The sequence below is a fragment of the Myotis nattereri genome (assembly GCF_964212035.1).
Source record: "Myotis nattereri genome assembly, chromosome: 5".
Classification (NCBI taxonomy): Eukaryota; Metazoa; Chordata; class Mammalia; order Chiroptera; family Vespertilionidae; genus Myotis; species Myotis nattereri.
Window position 1 is genome coordinate 102,720,193 of NC_138080.1, and position 17,052 is coordinate 102,737,244.

At 55.8% G+C, this 17,052-nt stretch overlaps 1 protein-coding gene across 1 annotated transcript in view; it reads right to left on the reverse strand.

The window, feature by feature from the left end:
* The window catches only part of SLIT3 (slit guidance ligand 3), a 536,168-nt gene that overhangs the window by 70,778 nt on the left and 448,338 nt on the right, over window positions 1-17,052 (reverse strand). Inside the window, exons 10-12 of the mRNA XM_081092174.1 lie at window positions 12,414-12,485; window positions 6,165-6,236; window positions 2,623-2,694 (exon numbers count right to left, since the gene is read on the reverse strand). Coding sequence (XP_080948300.1) covers window positions 2,623-2,694; window positions 6,165-6,236; window positions 12,414-12,485 — 216 coding nt within the window. The remainder of the gene's footprint in view (window positions 1-2,622; window positions 2,695-6,164; window positions 6,237-12,413; window positions 12,486-17,052) is intronic.

The following is a 17,052-nucleotide window of genomic DNA, read 5'->3' on the forward strand; positions in this document are numbered from 1 at the left end:
CAGTCTCCAGCGGGCTGAGCGCTAACTTAGATCTAATCAGGCCTCCTTCCAACACTCAGCAGGCCAAGACCCTTGCTGGTCCTTTCTGCAAACAGCCGGCCTGAGCTGTGTCAATCTTAGGCGTGCGTGTGTGTGTGTGTGTGCGTGTGTGTGTGTGTGTGTGTGTGTGTGTGTGTGTACGCGCACGCACGTGTGCTTTTTCTTTTCTCCCAGCTACTCAGCTCCATCTGCTTAAAATCATAATGTGAAGATGGAGTTGCCTGCTTGGCCCAAGCAAAGCCCTGCAAGTCTATTAACCCCTGACTGCTGCAGCTCCGAGCTGGGATATATTTCCTCTTTTAAAAACACACATTTATCGAACCTTCGCCGCGTGCCATGTACTGTGCTCGGCTCCTTCACACACGCTACGTTTCTCCTTCACACACGTAAGGGCATTTTCCTCCTCACACCAAACCCAGAGTGTAAAAGGACATCATAAAGGCTCCTGCTCCAGCCCCAGCCCGTGGAACACAACATCCCCCCCATCCACCTCGAGGCCGATGCTATGGTTACTCTTCTTTCAAGGGAATAATCGCTACAGTTAACTGGCCTTATGGTGGCGGCCAGTTTCTTTGCCACAAGCAGAGAACACCATCTGTGAATCACCCAGCGCCCCGCAGGGCCCTGTCCTGTCCTTCTAACAAATGGCCTCCCAGGCCCTCGGAGGGCTGGGACCCCTGAATACGAACGTGCCCCGCAGCGAGGCGGACACGAGACAGAGCAGAGGGAGACGCAGAGAGAAGGCCAGCCTTCCCCTTGCTCTCAGCCTGCTGCTCTGATGGACGTGCTGCCTGGAAGCTGGCTGGCACCTCCTCGAGACATGACTCACACAGTGTTGTCCGAGAGGAATCTGCCCAGGCTGAGCCTTAAAGGACACCGGGAGGCAGGGAGCAAAGAAGTGAGGAGGGAAGGGCTGGAGGCACAGCCTCACTTCCTCTTACAGGAAGCGTCTTGGGCGCCACCCTGTAAGACCTGCTGCCGCCCTCCCTCTCTCCATCCTCGCTCCTGGCCTCTCACCCCCTGGAGACCCACTGGACTCCCTGGTCTGGAACCTTACACTGCAGCTCCGCTCAGGAGGTCCCCCTCCCCTTCCTCGCTGCCTGTGGCTTGGAGGTGATTTTATTTTATTTTATTTTTTAAAAAAAGATATTTTATTGATTTTTTACAGAGAGGAAGGGAGAGGGATAGAGAGTTAGAAACATCTATGACAGAGAAACATTGATCAGCTGTCTCCTCCACACCTCCTACTGGGGATGTGCCCGCAACCAAGGTACATGCCCTTGACCGGAATCAAACCTGGGACCTTTCAGTCCACAAGCCGAACCAGTTAGGGCTGATTTTATTTTTTGAAAATATATTATTATTGATTTTCAGAGAGGAAGGGAGAGGGAGAGAGAGAAACATCAATGATGAGAGAATATCATTGATCGCCTGCCTCCTGCACACCTCCTACTGGGGATTGAGCCGGCAACCTGGGCATGTGTCCTTGCATGGTTCCCGGGAATGGAACCGTGACCTCCTGGTTCATAGGTCGACACTCAACCACCGAGCTATGCCAGCTGGGCAGAAAAGACACACAAATACACACACACACATATGCACACACACATACACACGAACACATTCACACACGCACGTACTCATTTGAACTCAGATGCACACCTCGGTGAGCATGCATCCCGTGCTAGTCAGAGGGTGGAGCCTTCTGAGCCACAGGGCCACGTGAGCTCCCCGCAGTTTCTACACCTTATGCTCTCGGTTGCTCACAGGATACTCGAGAGCGATTCCTGATCCCAGCAGGCATCGTGGTGCATGGAGCCAACATGGGCACGGACATGCACACATACCCGCCCCCCACACCCACAGAATATACATGTAGATGCTACAGCTACCTCCTCACAAACCAGAGGTAACTCCCCCACATCATACAATCTTAAAGTACAGGAGGAGCTGAATTCCTCCCCTCACCTCTCCACATCAGAGTTCACGTAGCTTCTTCAAACACGAAAGCGCAAATGACCAGAATGAAATACAAGCAAATAAATAATCCCAGAGCTCAAAATTCAAGGCAACAAATCTTCCTTAAATTAAATAAACACTTCCCTCTCGGCCATATCTTACCAGATGGAGTCACATCGGTGACTGATTAGGCGCCTCTCTAATTCTCTCACCCTCCTCCTCAAGGTCACATGTCTGTCGGCAGCTCCATGGCTTCAGGACTGGGGTTTGGTGTATGTTTTAGTTCCCTGTCCCTAGCACACGCCCCTAAGATCCTACTCCTTGTAGGATTCAGCTCGGGCCTAATCTCCAGCCCCCAGCCTACGGTGAGTGCTATGCCTGGGCCAGGCTCCCAGCCGTAACCTGTAGGTTTGTGCACACTGACCTTGGACTTCCTCTGCCCGCTCCCTGGCCCTCCTTCCAACAAAAGGAGGTGCTGCAGGTAAGGGGCACAGCTCAGATTTATTTTTTCCTGTTGGTGGGTGGAGAGTCAAAAGAAGAGCGCTATAGAGCAAGGCTCCAAGTTTGCAGGACGGAGCCTGCCAACGGTCCCAGACACACACACAGCAACCAGTTCCTACTCACAGCAGCTGCAGGGACACCAGCCCGTCAAACAGCCCCTTGGCAATCTCGGTGATCTTGTTCCCGTAGAGCACCCTGGAAAAGAACGCAGAGACGGCGGTCACTGTGGATGTGTGGCCACCGGGACCCACTCATGTAGGAGGCCGCCACCTCGGCCACTCGGGGGGAAAGGGCTGTCAGAGTCCCCTTCCCCATCCGCCTCATCCCTTCTCGTCACCAGGGAGGCGGCCGCAAGTGCCACCCGGGCTGGGGGCACAGGCTGCCCGGGAGGCGAGGAGAAATGGGCTCTACCCTTTCGCTCCTGGGCAGCCCAGCCCAGTAAGCGGCCTCCAGTGGGAAGAAGCTGTCCCTTTGTGGTGCCGCCCGGACCTGCCAACGTGACTCACACCCTGGCAATAAATGCGATGTGGGGGAGGCTGGCTGGCCCTGTGTCCGCTCCCCTTCAGTATTGATCAGGCTGAGCCCAGCCCACAGGACGTTTCCTTTCAGTCTCCCATCGCATCCTGGGAATCCTGAGTGGAGTCCTCCCATCATCCATCTGGACAGGCCTCTGGCTGTGTGGGGTCCCGCCCAGCTGGCTCAGAGACTGCTGAGTCAGGGACTGGCTCTCAGGTAAAAGGGGGGGCAAGGAACTGTGAGCTCGGCGGGATGGCGGCTTCTACACTCCGCCCTCCTCCTGTCCTCTGAGCCCCCAGAACCCAGGACGCCGGGCTGGTCTCTGGTGACTTGGGAAGCTGGGAGGAAGGCTGCTGGGTCTTTCACTCCGGCCGGTGCCCCGTGGCTCCCGCTGGCCCTAGGCCCAGGCACAAAGACCCTCAGCCTCTCTCTGCCTCACCCACGGCATAGACGTGCCGCCTCTCGGGCCCGGCCTCCTCTGAGATGGAGGGAACTTAGCTGAGGAGGGTTTGGTATGCGTGCGTTTTAATTCCCTATGGGCCCTGAGGCGCACTGAATGAACACAATTCACCCCCATCCAGGCTGCTGTGTATCTTTGAGGAGGTAAAATGTGAGGATGAGGAGATGGTAAATGGGAGAGAGCAACCAAAACCCGTTTTCTAGACGCCACCAGGAGTGAAGAGTGAGCGTCTCGCTTGGCCCCCGGGTGTATCTCACGAATGTTTCAACAAATGAACGACTAAATAAAAGCCAGCATGATGGCTCAGGCTCACATTCTAATTCATATTAATGTCCCGCCGCGCACTGTGCCCAGTGCCGTAATGTCACTGCCTGCTCGTCTCCTGACGCCCAGCTTCCGCACAGCAGAGCTGGCGGGCGGCGGGATCAGGGGTCTGGGCAGGGGGCCCCACATCATCCATCCCGCCTCCTGGGGGCCTTCCCCCAGCCTAGTGGGTCCGAGCACACCCTGCAGGCGGACGGGGCTGTGGGTCCCCAGGTGGCATCTGGGTGTGGACTCTTCCTGCTGCCATCTCCACACCCTGCAGCTTGGCCCCGCCTTCTCTTCCTGGGAAGGGTCTCCTGAGTATTTTGATTACTGCTTCTCACTACCTGTCACCCTATTTTTACTGCTTTTCCTCTTCTCATTATATCATGTTATATTACCGATATATAGGGTGGGGCGAAAGTAGGTTTATAGTTGTTCGTATAGAAAATAACCAATAATAATAATACAAGAATAAACTGTGTTTTGCATACTCACAGCTGTAAACCTGCCCCCCCCCCCCCCCCCCCCGTCATACTTATTTACTATAGAAATATTCTGGGCCTCCCTACCAGCCCTTGAAGACAGGCTGTGGTGACATCATGCAGCCAGACTGGGCCCTAGAGCTGAGGACGGGCCAGGCGTCCAGCACAATCAATGCTGAAGGACGGAATGGACAGGGATGCATGGAGGCTTTCCGGCCCTTTCCCGTGGCCACTCTGAGTTTGGACTGAGTGTCGTGTTGAAAGCCCACGAGGCCAGGGTCTTGCCTGTCCAGGTCACTGCCATTCTCAGTCCCCACACTGCTCCTCAGCACAGAGGGTGACACTGAGGGGTGAATGTATAAACTGGGGGTGAGGGTAGGGGGGCACTTCCCTTAAACAGGGCCCCGATACAGTTCCGAATCGGCCAGCGGCAGGCCAATTTCAAGTCCGGCAACCATATTTTGAATTTCTTTTCCTGCAGGACCGAAGCATCTCGCTGTCTTCAGACTATTCCCACATCCTGGCAGGGGGAAACCGGACCAGGGGACCAGGCCGGTGGGGCAGGGCTGGGATCCTGGGGGCGCATGGCCACTCTCTCGTCTCCTCTGTGGTCATCAGATGCAAATCTCACACGCAGTCCTGTCGGATATCCCAGCCAGATGTCCTACCTGATAAATGAAGCTAATTTTCTCTGCGAGCAGCAAGGCCACGGATGCATGGAGACACCTCCCTGACCTCCCACATTCTCGGTGGGGTGGGGCCGGGGGGGAGCTGTGTAGCTTCTTACCTGCCCACTGGCTAATGAAGCAAAGAGGCAGAGCGTGGGCACCGGCCTCTGAGCCACCACACTCCTGCCCGGTGGGTGGCCACCAAGGACAAAAGCAATACCGACAGGTGATGCCTTTGCTGTGTCCCACTGTTTACTTTTCACCTCACCCCGCGGCAACAGAGCATGAGGATTGTGGATTCTGGGGCCGAATCCAGCCGCTGCTGCTGGTTACGGAGGACTTTGGATGAATTACACGTGTCTATCCACCGAGGTTTCTTTTGTACCATAACTACGTGTCAGAGATCCAGCCAGGATTGAAACGATAAAACCCCCAGTCTATGTGGAGCTCGGACGGAGTCTGTCTTAGAGGGTGCTGTGAGGAGGGAACGGCAGGGCTCCTAGCACAGTGCCTGGTATGCAGCAGGCGCTCAATAAAAGCTGCCGGTTGTTCTAGTTGCTGTGACCACTGTCACCGGGTGTGCTTCGGGCAGGAAGGTATCACTGTCCCCTGTGCCCAAGGGTGAGTCACTGACAGTCAGGACAAAGCCCCGCCCCTTCCTGCCCAGGGGTAGGGTGGGAGTGGGGGTTTCTGAGCCCAGGATAGGCAAGTCTTCCCTTCCACCCAGTGGGCAGCTCTAGGGTTCCCAAGCGGAGGAAGGAAGGACTTGTAGGGTGGGGCTGATGCTTCCTCCAACACCATGAGCTGGTTTGGAGAAAGAGTCTGAAAACCAGGGGAAGAACATGAGCTCCTCCCTGGACCAGGCCGCATTCGTGGGGCAATGGGTAATAAACATCGGGTATAAACATCTGTTACAAGCCTCACCCCACCTCCCCGGAGAGCACGGCCCAGGCCTGCGGGGTGGGAGGGGGAGCGTGGTTAGAGTAGAAGATGCATTGGAATTAAAAGCCAATAACTGGGAAGGCTGCCAGGCAGTTAATCGATAGAAATAATGCATTTGGGTTGTAGAAATATTCCCCAAGATCAATTTCCCCTGAAGAAATATTTGTTTCCCTTACCAGGCTGCCACAAGTGTGTAAGGGAACATAAAGCCTTGACAAAGCCTCCTGGAAACGATGGATGTATTTCCCCCCCAGCCCCTCCCCCAGTCCCTGGCAACTACTCCCCACTTACAGTGACGTGAGCGATTTCAGACCCTGGAAGGCATCGGGAGCGATGTCCGATATCTGGTTCTTGCTGATGTCTCTAAAAACATGAACGTGAGAGTCTGAGAACGTGGCTCGGAGGTCTAACGGCCATTCCTACATGCAAATCAAGCATTTCAGGTATCAAAACGGTGAGAACTAATTCACCAACCAATTTATTTAATCAGAGCGCAAAAGAAGGGCTTCAAGACCATTCAAGTCAAAATATACGGAATGTACTGCATGCATCTCACTCTCCTGGCTTCAAAGCACACCCACCCCTGGCACCTGCCCTTGATGGGCTTTGCACATGCAAGCCTTCCTTTGGCAGGAGGGAAACTGCGCCAAGTCAAATCAGGGCCTTGTCCAGGTCACACTGCCGACAACGACAGCACAAATGAAGCAGAACCAGCCCCACCCAAACACAGGCCAGGCGTCCTCTAAGTGGCCCGTCCTACCTCACGCCTCAGCAAACGCTCATTTTTCTCCCCAAAAGTCCTGAGTCATTTCACTTCCCCAGTGACATTTCCTCCTTGACCTGCGAGGCTCTGAGCAGGACTTGAGGCTTCACTTGGCTCAGGGCATCCTCCAGCCCTGTGGGTACCTCATCAAGAGGGTCCCACAAGACGGCGCTGAGACCTGCACTTGGCGCAGGCAGTGCTCCCTGCACAGGAGCAGCCCCAGGCCCATGACGTCCAGGCTTTGTGACACTGTGAGCGAGAGGCAGGCTGTGTGAGAAGGCAGCTGGCCTGGCCTGGCTGGTGGAGGGGCTTTGGGGTCTCCTCAGAGCAGGAGGCTGCTGTGTTCCAGCATCCCAGGGACCTCTGAGCATCCCAGCGACCTCTGTGCATCCCAGTGACCTCTGAGCATCCCAGGGACCTCTGTGCATCCCAGCGACCTCTGTGCACCCCAGCGACCTCTGAGCATCCCAGGGACCTCTGTGCATCCCAGTGACTTCTGACCATCCCAGGGACCTCTGAGCATCCCAGCGACCTCTGTGCATCCCAGCGACCTCTGTGCATCCCAGGGACCTCTGAGCATCCCAGCGACCTCTGTGCATCCCAGCGACCTCTGCGCATCCCAGCGACCTCTGAGCATCCCAGCGACCTCTGCGCATCCCAGCGACCTCTGAGCATCCCAGGGACCTCTGAGCATCCCTGCGACCTCTGCGCACACCAGAGACCTCTGCGCACCCCAGCGACCTCTGAGCATCCCAGCGACCTCTGCGCATCCCAGGGACCTCTGTGCATCCCAGTGACTTCTGACCATCCCAGGGACCTCTGAGCATCCCAGCGACCTCTGTGCATCCCAGCGACCTCTGTGCATCCCAGGGACCTCTGAGCATCCCAGCGACCTCTGCGCATCCCAGCGACCTCTGCGCATCCCAGCGACCTCTGAGCATCCCAGCGACCTCTGCGCATCCCAGCGACCTCTGAGCATCCCAGGGACCTCTGAGCATCCCTGCGACCTCTGCGCACACCAGAGACCTCTGCGCACCCCAGCGACCTCTGAGCATCCCAGCGACCTCTGCGCATCCCAGCGACCTCTGAGCATCCCAGGGACCTCTGAGCATCCCAGCGACCTCTGAGCATCCCAGCGACCTCTGAGCATCCCAGAGACCTCTGTGCATCCCAGCGACCTCTCAGCATCCCAGCGACCTCTGAGCATCCCAGTGACCTCTGTGCATCCCAGCGACCTCTGTGCACCCCAGCGACCTCTGAGCATCTCAGCGACCTCTGTGCACCCCAGCGACCTCTGAGCATCCCAGGGACCTCTGAGCATCCCAGCTACCTCTGAGCATCCCAGCGACCTCTGCGCATCCCAGCGACCTCTGCGCACCGGCCTCGAGCTCTTGCTAATGGCTCTTCACGGAGGAAGACTGTCTCTCAGGTCACTGGCTCTGGGATAGCCTCAGGCCCCCATCGCTGGACAGGGAGATGCTCCAATCTCAGTGACAAGGAACCACTCCCGCCCTTCCCCTCTAACAAAACAAATCAATAGGTCCTTGCTCTTGTGCAGAAGAGGGCTAGCTGGGGTCTTGGCGGGTCAACGAGGAGGAGATGGAATAGGGAGAAGAAAGCACATCGAGGCAGATTCCTGAGCTACTGCCTCCTGCACATCCTGCCCTGCTTCTCTCCCTCCAACATCCTCAGAGCCCTGCCGCCCCCTCGCCGGCCTCGCTCCTTCCCCTCCCCTCCCCGTCTCCAAGGCCTGCAGGTTGAAAGACACTTCACAGGTCAGGTGTCTTGGGCAGCGCGGCGGGCTTATCTCTTTAGCTGCCGAGACGGCCTCTGACAAATCCACAGATTGTGCCTGCGAGCTCGCCGGCTTACCCCGGCTTTCCTCCGGCGCTCCATTTTTGTCTAAGGGTCTTAACAAGCAAATGCCCGGATTATCCTAAGCTCGCTCACCTTCAGCACCGCTGCCTGGCAAGGAATTTCAGGCGAGCACACAAGGTCTGCGTTCAGGTCTGAGAGCAACTGTTTCATTGCTGTTGTTTCTCCTGATCCTAGACGTCCCCCTGAGGTGCTCAGACATCAAGCCTTGTGTTAGCCTGGTGAGGGCCACCTGGGTTCCAGTCCCCAACGAGACTTGGTCCCAGCCTCTGCAGCACTAGGTGCATGTCTCGTGGCTTTGGAGGTGGTGGGGACAAGGAATAGTCCAGGTGGGAACTGACCCTGTGGTCACTTCGTCCTCATCCTAACTCTGCGGGAAGGAAGCAGCGGCCCTGGGGGGTGAGGAAGCGGGGATGGAGAGTGGCCGGATGCGGCTGTTCAGGCTCAGAGTTGGCACCTGGAGCGGCCTTGCTCTCACTGCAATGGAGCAGCTCACAGTGGTGCTGGATAGGAAGGCAGCGGAACGGCTGAGGGTGCCCACCTGTCTCCGTGCTCAACCCCTCCCAACCCACCCAGGGTGGCCCCAGAGCAGACTCTGGGTGTCTGGGTCACTCTCGACCGGTGGTCCTCAACCTCAAAAACGTCACGGGGGTGTTTATTAAAAGGCAGAGTCTGACTGGGTTGGCTGGGGATTTGGGGTAAGAAATCTGCATATGTTACAAATTCCCAGGTGCTGTCCATGCAGGTGGCCCCTGAGTCAGACCTTAGGCCACAGGGTCCTAGAATCTGGTCAGTCTCAGACCCATCCAGTCTCCTGGGACTTATAAATGCAAAGGCTGAGAGAATGTGGCCTTCCCAGGCAGTTTGGGACCGAAGTAGCCGATTCCAGGGCTGACAGGGGTCAGTGGGAAAGAAAGGTGTGTGACAGGCAAGCTGGAGCCCGTGGGACGCTGCTCTGCCTGAGATGGTGCAAATGGAGAGCTCAGCACATCCCAGCCGAGCAGCACAGGTGTGTCCCCAGGGTCAGGGCCACCAGCTACCCAACCCCGTAAGCCTGGGGTCCTCTCCGATGCCTCCAACTTTCTCTAAAAATGGCTTCTCTACCTGGATACAGGTTTTTACCTGGAAATGCTGCTACACTAAGCTGACCACTAGAGATGGGTGGGAACAAAGCCACTCATTCAGGCAGAATTCTTCACCGTCGTCTTATTATTAGAGATAAGAGAAGGATGCGGTTGAGGGGAAACCTGGGTTTGTTGGGTCATAGAGACAAACTTGCCACGCACACCTAGGAGGAATCCATGCTTAGGGTTTTAAAATCCGTCCTCACCAGGCGCCCTGCTTCCCCCAAGCCATTGCATGTCAGCAGGAGTTTCTGGACTTCTGTTAGAGAAATGCTAAGCAGTCTCTCTTCCCTACCACCATTCCCTTGGGGAAGAAGGGGCCTCAATGAGAGTGATCGAAAGTTAGAGTCCCTTCCCAAGCCGTGGCTGAGAAGGCCTTCTGAAGTTTGCATACACAGATCATGGCACGTCTAACAGGAGGAAGACAGGGCAGTAACATACAGCCAAGCTCTAAATTACCTGGACTTCACCAAAAAGTAGAGCAGGAACTTAAATCATGCAAGAGATATAGGCTGGGGCAGGGACTGAACTTGTCATTTGTCACTGAAATTACTATCTGGCTGCATAATCAAGCTGGGCTTTAAAAATGAATTGGGGGGGGGTAGTTATGGAGAGCGAGCTGGGGAGGCAGGGAGCCAGGAGATTAATGGGCCAGGGTTTTAAATATTAAGGCCTATATTTATCCAGCTCCTCCGGCAGGAATGCTGCCAAGGGGAGGGGAGAGCGTGCGAGGGCTGCCTCATTAGGCCGGCTTCCACTCCTGGAATTGCACCAGGAGAAGAGCCTGTTTGGTTTGGATTTCCAGGGAGATGAGGAGTTGGCTTCCTGAGATCTGAGGGTGAAGCCTATCAGTGCCACCGCTTCGCCGGGTGTTTATTTTTGACATAAAAGGAGTCAGCGGGCACTTAACCTCTTTAACGTGGGCCTCGTCCTCCAGGGAAATGGATGCTTCAGCCCTGAGTGGAAGGGCACAGCCAATCCATGCACATCCCCTGCCTCTCTCCTCGCTCTGTGGGGTCAGCGGGAGTAAGTGCAGTGGAAACAGCGCTGTGATGGCTGAGCTGTAATAATGATTTCTTAGCCTGGAAGAGGGAACGGCATCGCCTGTCCCCCTCCCCAGATTCTTAGCTATGACGGGGATGCATGGGCCATTTCTGAACCCTACTAGCCCTTGCAGAGGGCCCAGGTCTGGTGGCTCACAGAGCAGTGCTCACGGGGCCATGTGATGGGGAGGGCGGTGCCGACGTTGCCTCAACAGCAGGAGGAGGGCCATCGTGCTCTCTGCGCTGCTGTGGGAGGGAAGGGGCAAAGGTCTGGTGCACCAGGCGTTGAGCCTGTCGTGGTGGCAGTGATGTTGGTTAAGGTGGTCACGGCGATGGTGGGTAGTCACGGGCATGTCATAGAGCTGGAGGATAAAACCCTTCTAATCTCACTTAGAAAGACTAGAAAGGTCTTACCATAGTCTAAAGCAGCGGTTCTCAACCTGTGGGTCATGACCCCTTTGGCAGTCGAACGACCCTTTCACAGGGGTCGCCTAAGACCATCCTGCATATCAGATATTTACATTACGATTCATTACAGTAGCAACATTACAGTTATGAAGTAGCAACGAAAATAATTTCATGGTTGGGTCACAACATGAGGAACTGTATTTAAAGGGCCAGAAGGTTGAGAACCACTGGAAGGGTCCATGGGATCTAGGCCAGTGATGGCAAACCTTTTGAGCTCAGCGTGTCAGCATTTTGAAAAACCCTAATTTAACTCTGGTGCCGTGTCACATATAGAAATTTTTTGATATTTGCAACCATAGTAAAACAAAGACTTATATTTTTGGTATTTACTTTATATATTTAAATGCCATTTAACAAAGAAAAATCAACCAAAAAAATGAGTTCGCGTGTAAGAGGGGGTTCGCCATCACTGATCTAGGCCTTACCCGCCTCTCCGACACCCACTTCATTCCTCACTCACTCCACATGCACACTCCCCTTGCACGCTCCACACGCACACTCTCCATGCACAATTCCCATTGCACACTCCCCTTGCACACTCCCCCACCCACATCCCTTGCACTAACACCCATGCACACTGCCCACGGCCTTTTACGCATCCTTCCCCCGAGCCTGGCATGACTCACTTCCTCTACTCGGCGACCTGCACATATTGGCCTTCAGGACAAACCCCCTTGAAGCCCACCCACCATCACTGTCTGTGCCTTCCCTTCCCTTGTTTTACTTTCTGTGTGTAGCAATTTCCAGGGCTGGGGTTAATGTCTGTGCTCCCTCACAGACACGGAGGCCCCACGAGAGCAACACCACCTCAGTTCACGCGCCGACCACAGACTCTAACCCAGCTCCTCACCCCCAGCGGGTGTTTGTTGAGTGGCTGTGTGTGGTGGTAGCAACGCTGGTGACAGTGCTGCAGAATGACACGGCCACTGCCACCGTCCATAGAAGCTCCTATGCTAGGTCCACATTGCAAAGCCGGAGAGCGATAGGAAAGGTGACGGCGTTTTTGGCCAGAGGAGCTCCACCCCCACCCAGACCATTCCCTTTGCTCTCGTTGGAGCGGCCCTCGCTGTCCAACCAGGTGTGTGGGTGTCAAGACCCTTTTACCTCCCGTCGGAATGCAGCACTGCTGAACCTTAGCTCCCAGGCTTAGGGCACTGCCCGGGGAAACCTGACACAGCCTGTCACCTGAGCAGGCTGCCCACCACACATGACATGCTACCCCCAAACTGAACACGCGTGGGCTCATTTGTGTCGGGGGGAGACTCACATTCGCTTCAGCTTCTTGTATGGGGTGAAGGCTCCGGCAGGGATGGATTTGATGGAGTTCTGCTCCAGGCGTCTGGGAAACAGAGCAGAGGAGAGTCAATTAACCATCCGCCCTTCACCCGGGGTCGCTGAGGGCTCTGAGGGCAGGAGGGTCTCTCCCACCAGGTGGTGCACATTCTGGGTCCAGGAGGCCAGGCAGGCACCGTGCAGAAGCCAGAGACGGGTGTTCTGCTGCATGGAGCACCCGCCCGGGGCTAGAAGAGGTGACATCCCTCGAGGATGGGTTCCTGCTCATTGTAAGCTGGCTCCTGAGGCAGCAGCTTCTTCAGAAGAAAGCTCTGAGGGTAACAGATAGAGCTCGGGGAAGTCAGGGGAGAGAGAAGAGAGTAAAAAGCGAAGGACCGGGCCAGCCCCGCTTGGTGGAAGTGTGTCACTGTTCTCGTAGAACTGCCACCCTGCTGTGGGGTCCTGGACAGGCACACACGACAGTGGCTGACTTCATGTCTGGGTTTCTTTTCTTTTCTTTTTCTTTTAGGAATAATTGACATATAACATTATGTTAGTTTCAGGTGAATAGCCTAATGACTCTATTTATTTCTGCTTTTTAAAAAACAATATATCTTTATTGATTTCAGAGAGGAAGAGAGAGGGAGAGAGAGATAGAAACATCAATGATGAGAGAAAATCATCCATCAGTTGCCTCCTGCACGCCCCCTACTGGGGATGGAGCCTGCAACCTGGGCATGTGCCCTGACCACGAATTGAACCGTGACCTCCTGGTTCATAGGTTGATGCTCAACCACTGAGCCACACTGGCTGGGCTATTCCTGGGTTTTTCAATCGGCTGTTCTAATCTGTGGAGAAAGAGGCCTCCCATCTTTAGCTCCTGCCTGACATTCATCAAGCTGGCTCCCCGACATCCTGGAGACGTCAGGGGACCTGGCTGGACCTCTCACTGCCCTGGGCTGCTGCTTGAATCCAGGGCTCTCACATCTTACAGACTCCCTTGAAAAGTGTCCTCTCCTATTACTCTGGGAAGATGAGAGCTGATATAGGCCCAGGGCCCAGAGCTTCCGTGGAAGAGAAGGGGCCGTGGGGAGCGAGCGCTCACTTCCATTCTTTATTCTTTTGTCTCTCAAATGACTTCCTGTCACCAGGAACAGGTGTGGTGGGAAAGGGCCTGGGCGGGAGGTGGCCCCTATTAGAGCTGATGAATGATGGCCCGGCCCAGGCTGAGGACGCAGCCTCTCCCCTCATCCATCTCCCTTGTCTCCGAGGTGCGGATCTTTTCATCACCTCCTCATTCGGCATGGAGGCTCCCCAAACCTCAGCTGGAAGACACAAGGAAAGGTGTGTGTGTGGGGGTGGGGGGGTAGGGGGGGTGAGGGGGGTGGGAGGGGTAAGAGGAAGCCATGGGAGGAACCGGCTCCCTCCGAGGCCACGTCTGGGGGCTGCACACTCCTGGCTGGGACGAACCTATTCATCTTGAAGAGTAATCCCCGCGGCAGAGTGGGGGAGACAGTCGTATTAATTTGTGCCTCTGCGATCTCATCTTCATTGGGGAACAGAGTATCTGTTACTGGAACGGCTAATGGAGCAGTTTGCCAGCAATTTTCCCATTTCAAACAACATCTCGGCTGCTAATGGGGAAGGGTTTGTCAGGCCGACCCATAACACCGACAAATCACTCCCCAGGCCAGAGGGAGGGGGAGGCAGGGGAGAAGGAGGGGTGGGGGGAGCAGAGAGGGAGCATCGGGACAGATCATTCCAGGCTGCCGGGTGAAGAGTGTGCAGACGAGACTGCACGGTCTGCTGAGAAAGCCTTTGCGGCCGCTGGAGGGGCGGGGAGTGTGCGCCGCAGGGCACGTGGGCGCAGGCTGGCTGGGCAGGACCTGGCTGGCTCACAGTGAGCCACAGAGATGCCACGAGGTCTCAGAGGCCTGGTCTCACAGCCACCCATCTAGGCCTGTCAGGCAGGCCGCCTTGGCTGAGCAGTTCCAAGGACATTGGCGTTCTCCAGATAAGCAGAGGTCAGCAGGGTTTTCTCAGCTCAGACAGCAGCTCTGTGGGTCTCTGGGGCCTCCAGGCAGGTGGCAACTGCTCTCCAGGAATCCTGAGATTCCCCTGCCACTCAGGCGAGGGATTGAGGCTGATGGTGCCTCAGGAGGGAGCCACTGCCTCTCAGCTTTGCAAGATGACACGACCCGCTGCTCCTGGCTGGGGGCCAAGAGCCCGTACAAGTCAGGTCAGCGCAGGGCGTGCGGTTCTTAATCACGTACCTCCACTTAGGGGAAGTGCAAGGCTGAGGGAGGGACAAGTCCGTGAGCAGGAGGGGACACCTGCCCCCCAGGGGTTGAATCAGCTGGTGGTTTAATCCAGCTCAAGATGGTCCATCACGGAACCGAGCTTCATTGCTACCATCCAGGAAGAGCTGTTGTTTAGCATGGAGTGGAGTTGATTTATGTCCATTGTCTCTTTTCATCCTTACTCTGCCCAGGCAAGCGGTTGGGCCCTGTTTTGTGAATGAGGGAAGTAAAGCCAAGAGGGAACCATCGGTCCAAAGTGACGGAGCCGGTGGGGGGCAGCACTGACACGCCTCTGCTCCTGCCCACTGATCACACTGCCTCTCCATCGTCTAGGAAAAGGGGAAACTGAGGCCTGAAGTCACCGGAAAGTCTGAGGGGTTAGGAGGCCAGGGCCCCTTCTGAGACGCCACACAGCCTCTGCAGCAGCAGGTATTTTGTGCAAAGGCTGTGGGAGATGAGGGAAGAGGGAAGAGCGATCTGAATGTGCATAACATATGCAAACAGAGTGCAAAGGTGTAATTTTTGAACAAAGAACCAAGAGTTCTGATCTGAGCCTGTGAACCTGCAGGGGCGTGGCTGTGCCCCCCGCTACTCTCGGGACTCGCACTCTGGGGAGGGTCTTTTCTCTGCTGTTACCGCTGCGGGTGCTGCTGTGGGTGCTGGCTGGGCACCCAACTCCCCTGAGATGCCAAGGCCAGGAGTCGCAGGTTAACGTCGCCCCAGCGGCATCAGAGTTTGTCTCGGGGAGGGGTGGGTGGCTGTGAATAGTCAGCTACTTCAATGTAAAGGCCAGGGTAGCCATAATAGCAGCATAAGTGCTTAGAAGTCAGGCATTAGGCTGAGTTCAACAAGGCCTGTCTAACAACAATTACCCTCTAGGAGGCGGACCCTACGCACTACTGCCATGTCCACTTCACACAGGAGGAGACTGAGGCTCCGAGATGGTAAGTCCCGTGTCCAGATCCATGGAGCCGGGAAGAGCTACGGCGGGATGCACACTCAGTTTCACCGGCTCGAGAGCCGCGTCTCCGTCACTGAGCTGTGCCGAAGGCCCCTGGAGCTGAGGCCTCTCCATTTTTTTAGTCACTGCCCGTGCCCATCCCCGGGGAAACGGCCCTTCCGTCAGGGGGCAAGGCTGTGTGCACACCCGCCTCTATGCGGCAGGTACCCCGGTGGTGGTTACGCAGAGCCCAGTCGTACAGCCGGCAGCAAGCGTGCAAAGATGCGTCCTCCCAGCGACGCAAACTCAGAGCGGAGGACAAAGGCAGCATTAACACCAGCAAAACCCGGCACACTCAGGGATGCGTCTGAAGCCAATAGCTGTTTTAGGTCTCACTTAACTGGCACGTGTGTCTTTCTTTGTCTGGCAAACACCCTTCAGGCTGCCAGCCGATCTGACAGAACCGGCATAAAAACAAACACAGATCAAACATCCGAGCCTCTTCCACCCAGTAAAACGCCGGGAACACCCGACGGGGGTTTCAGCCATGCGCCGTCTGCATCGATTTGCCCTAGTTACTTGGTGCTGCCTTAATGATCTGCCACTTGCAAACTCACCACTGAACACAATGTATTTCTAGCCACACGTAAGTCAACACCATGCCAGGGAGCCTGCCTGGGGCCGCCAGCCACCTGGCAGAGAGGGCCCGGAGCTGGGCTGGACCCCTGGTGGTGAAGTGGTTGAGGCCGTGCGGACGACGAACATCCACCCTCTACTGAGGCCTTCTTCTGTCAGACACTGCGCTCGCCACACGTGGGCTCATTTCATTCTTTCCACAACCCAGCAAGGCGATGGTATTATTAATATACCCATTTATGGACGAAGAAATCGTGCTACAAAGAGGCCAGTTTGCCTGATGCCAAGCTGCTGGTAAATGGCAGAGCCTGCATGGAACCTAGAGTGGCTTGGTGCCAATGCCTGCATTCTTCACCCTGGGCTACACTGCCCACTCCCAGAAGCCACCTTCGTGAGAGCTTGCAGTGGTTCTTGTCTTTCCATCTCTAGTCTTCCCTGGACTTGGGAACTCTTGCTCGATGTCCAGGTCCTGCTAAAGGAAGGAAATTCCATGTGTGTCCTTCCCCAAGGTCACCCTGGGCCGTCGGAGAAAGGCAACATTGCTCCTCTGGGCCTGGAATAGGGCTGAGGGGAGGTCTCGTCAAGGTCATGTTGCTGGCCTCTCCCTTTCTCTACCTCTGCTCCTGGTGGTTCTGCAGACCAGCAGTGAGTCCTGACATCCCCACCGAGTGTGTGTGCTTGGTAACAGCAGCGATGAGGATGCAGGCATCTGTGGCCTGAGCCGTTGCTAAGCTGCTCTGCAGAACACCTGGCGTCAC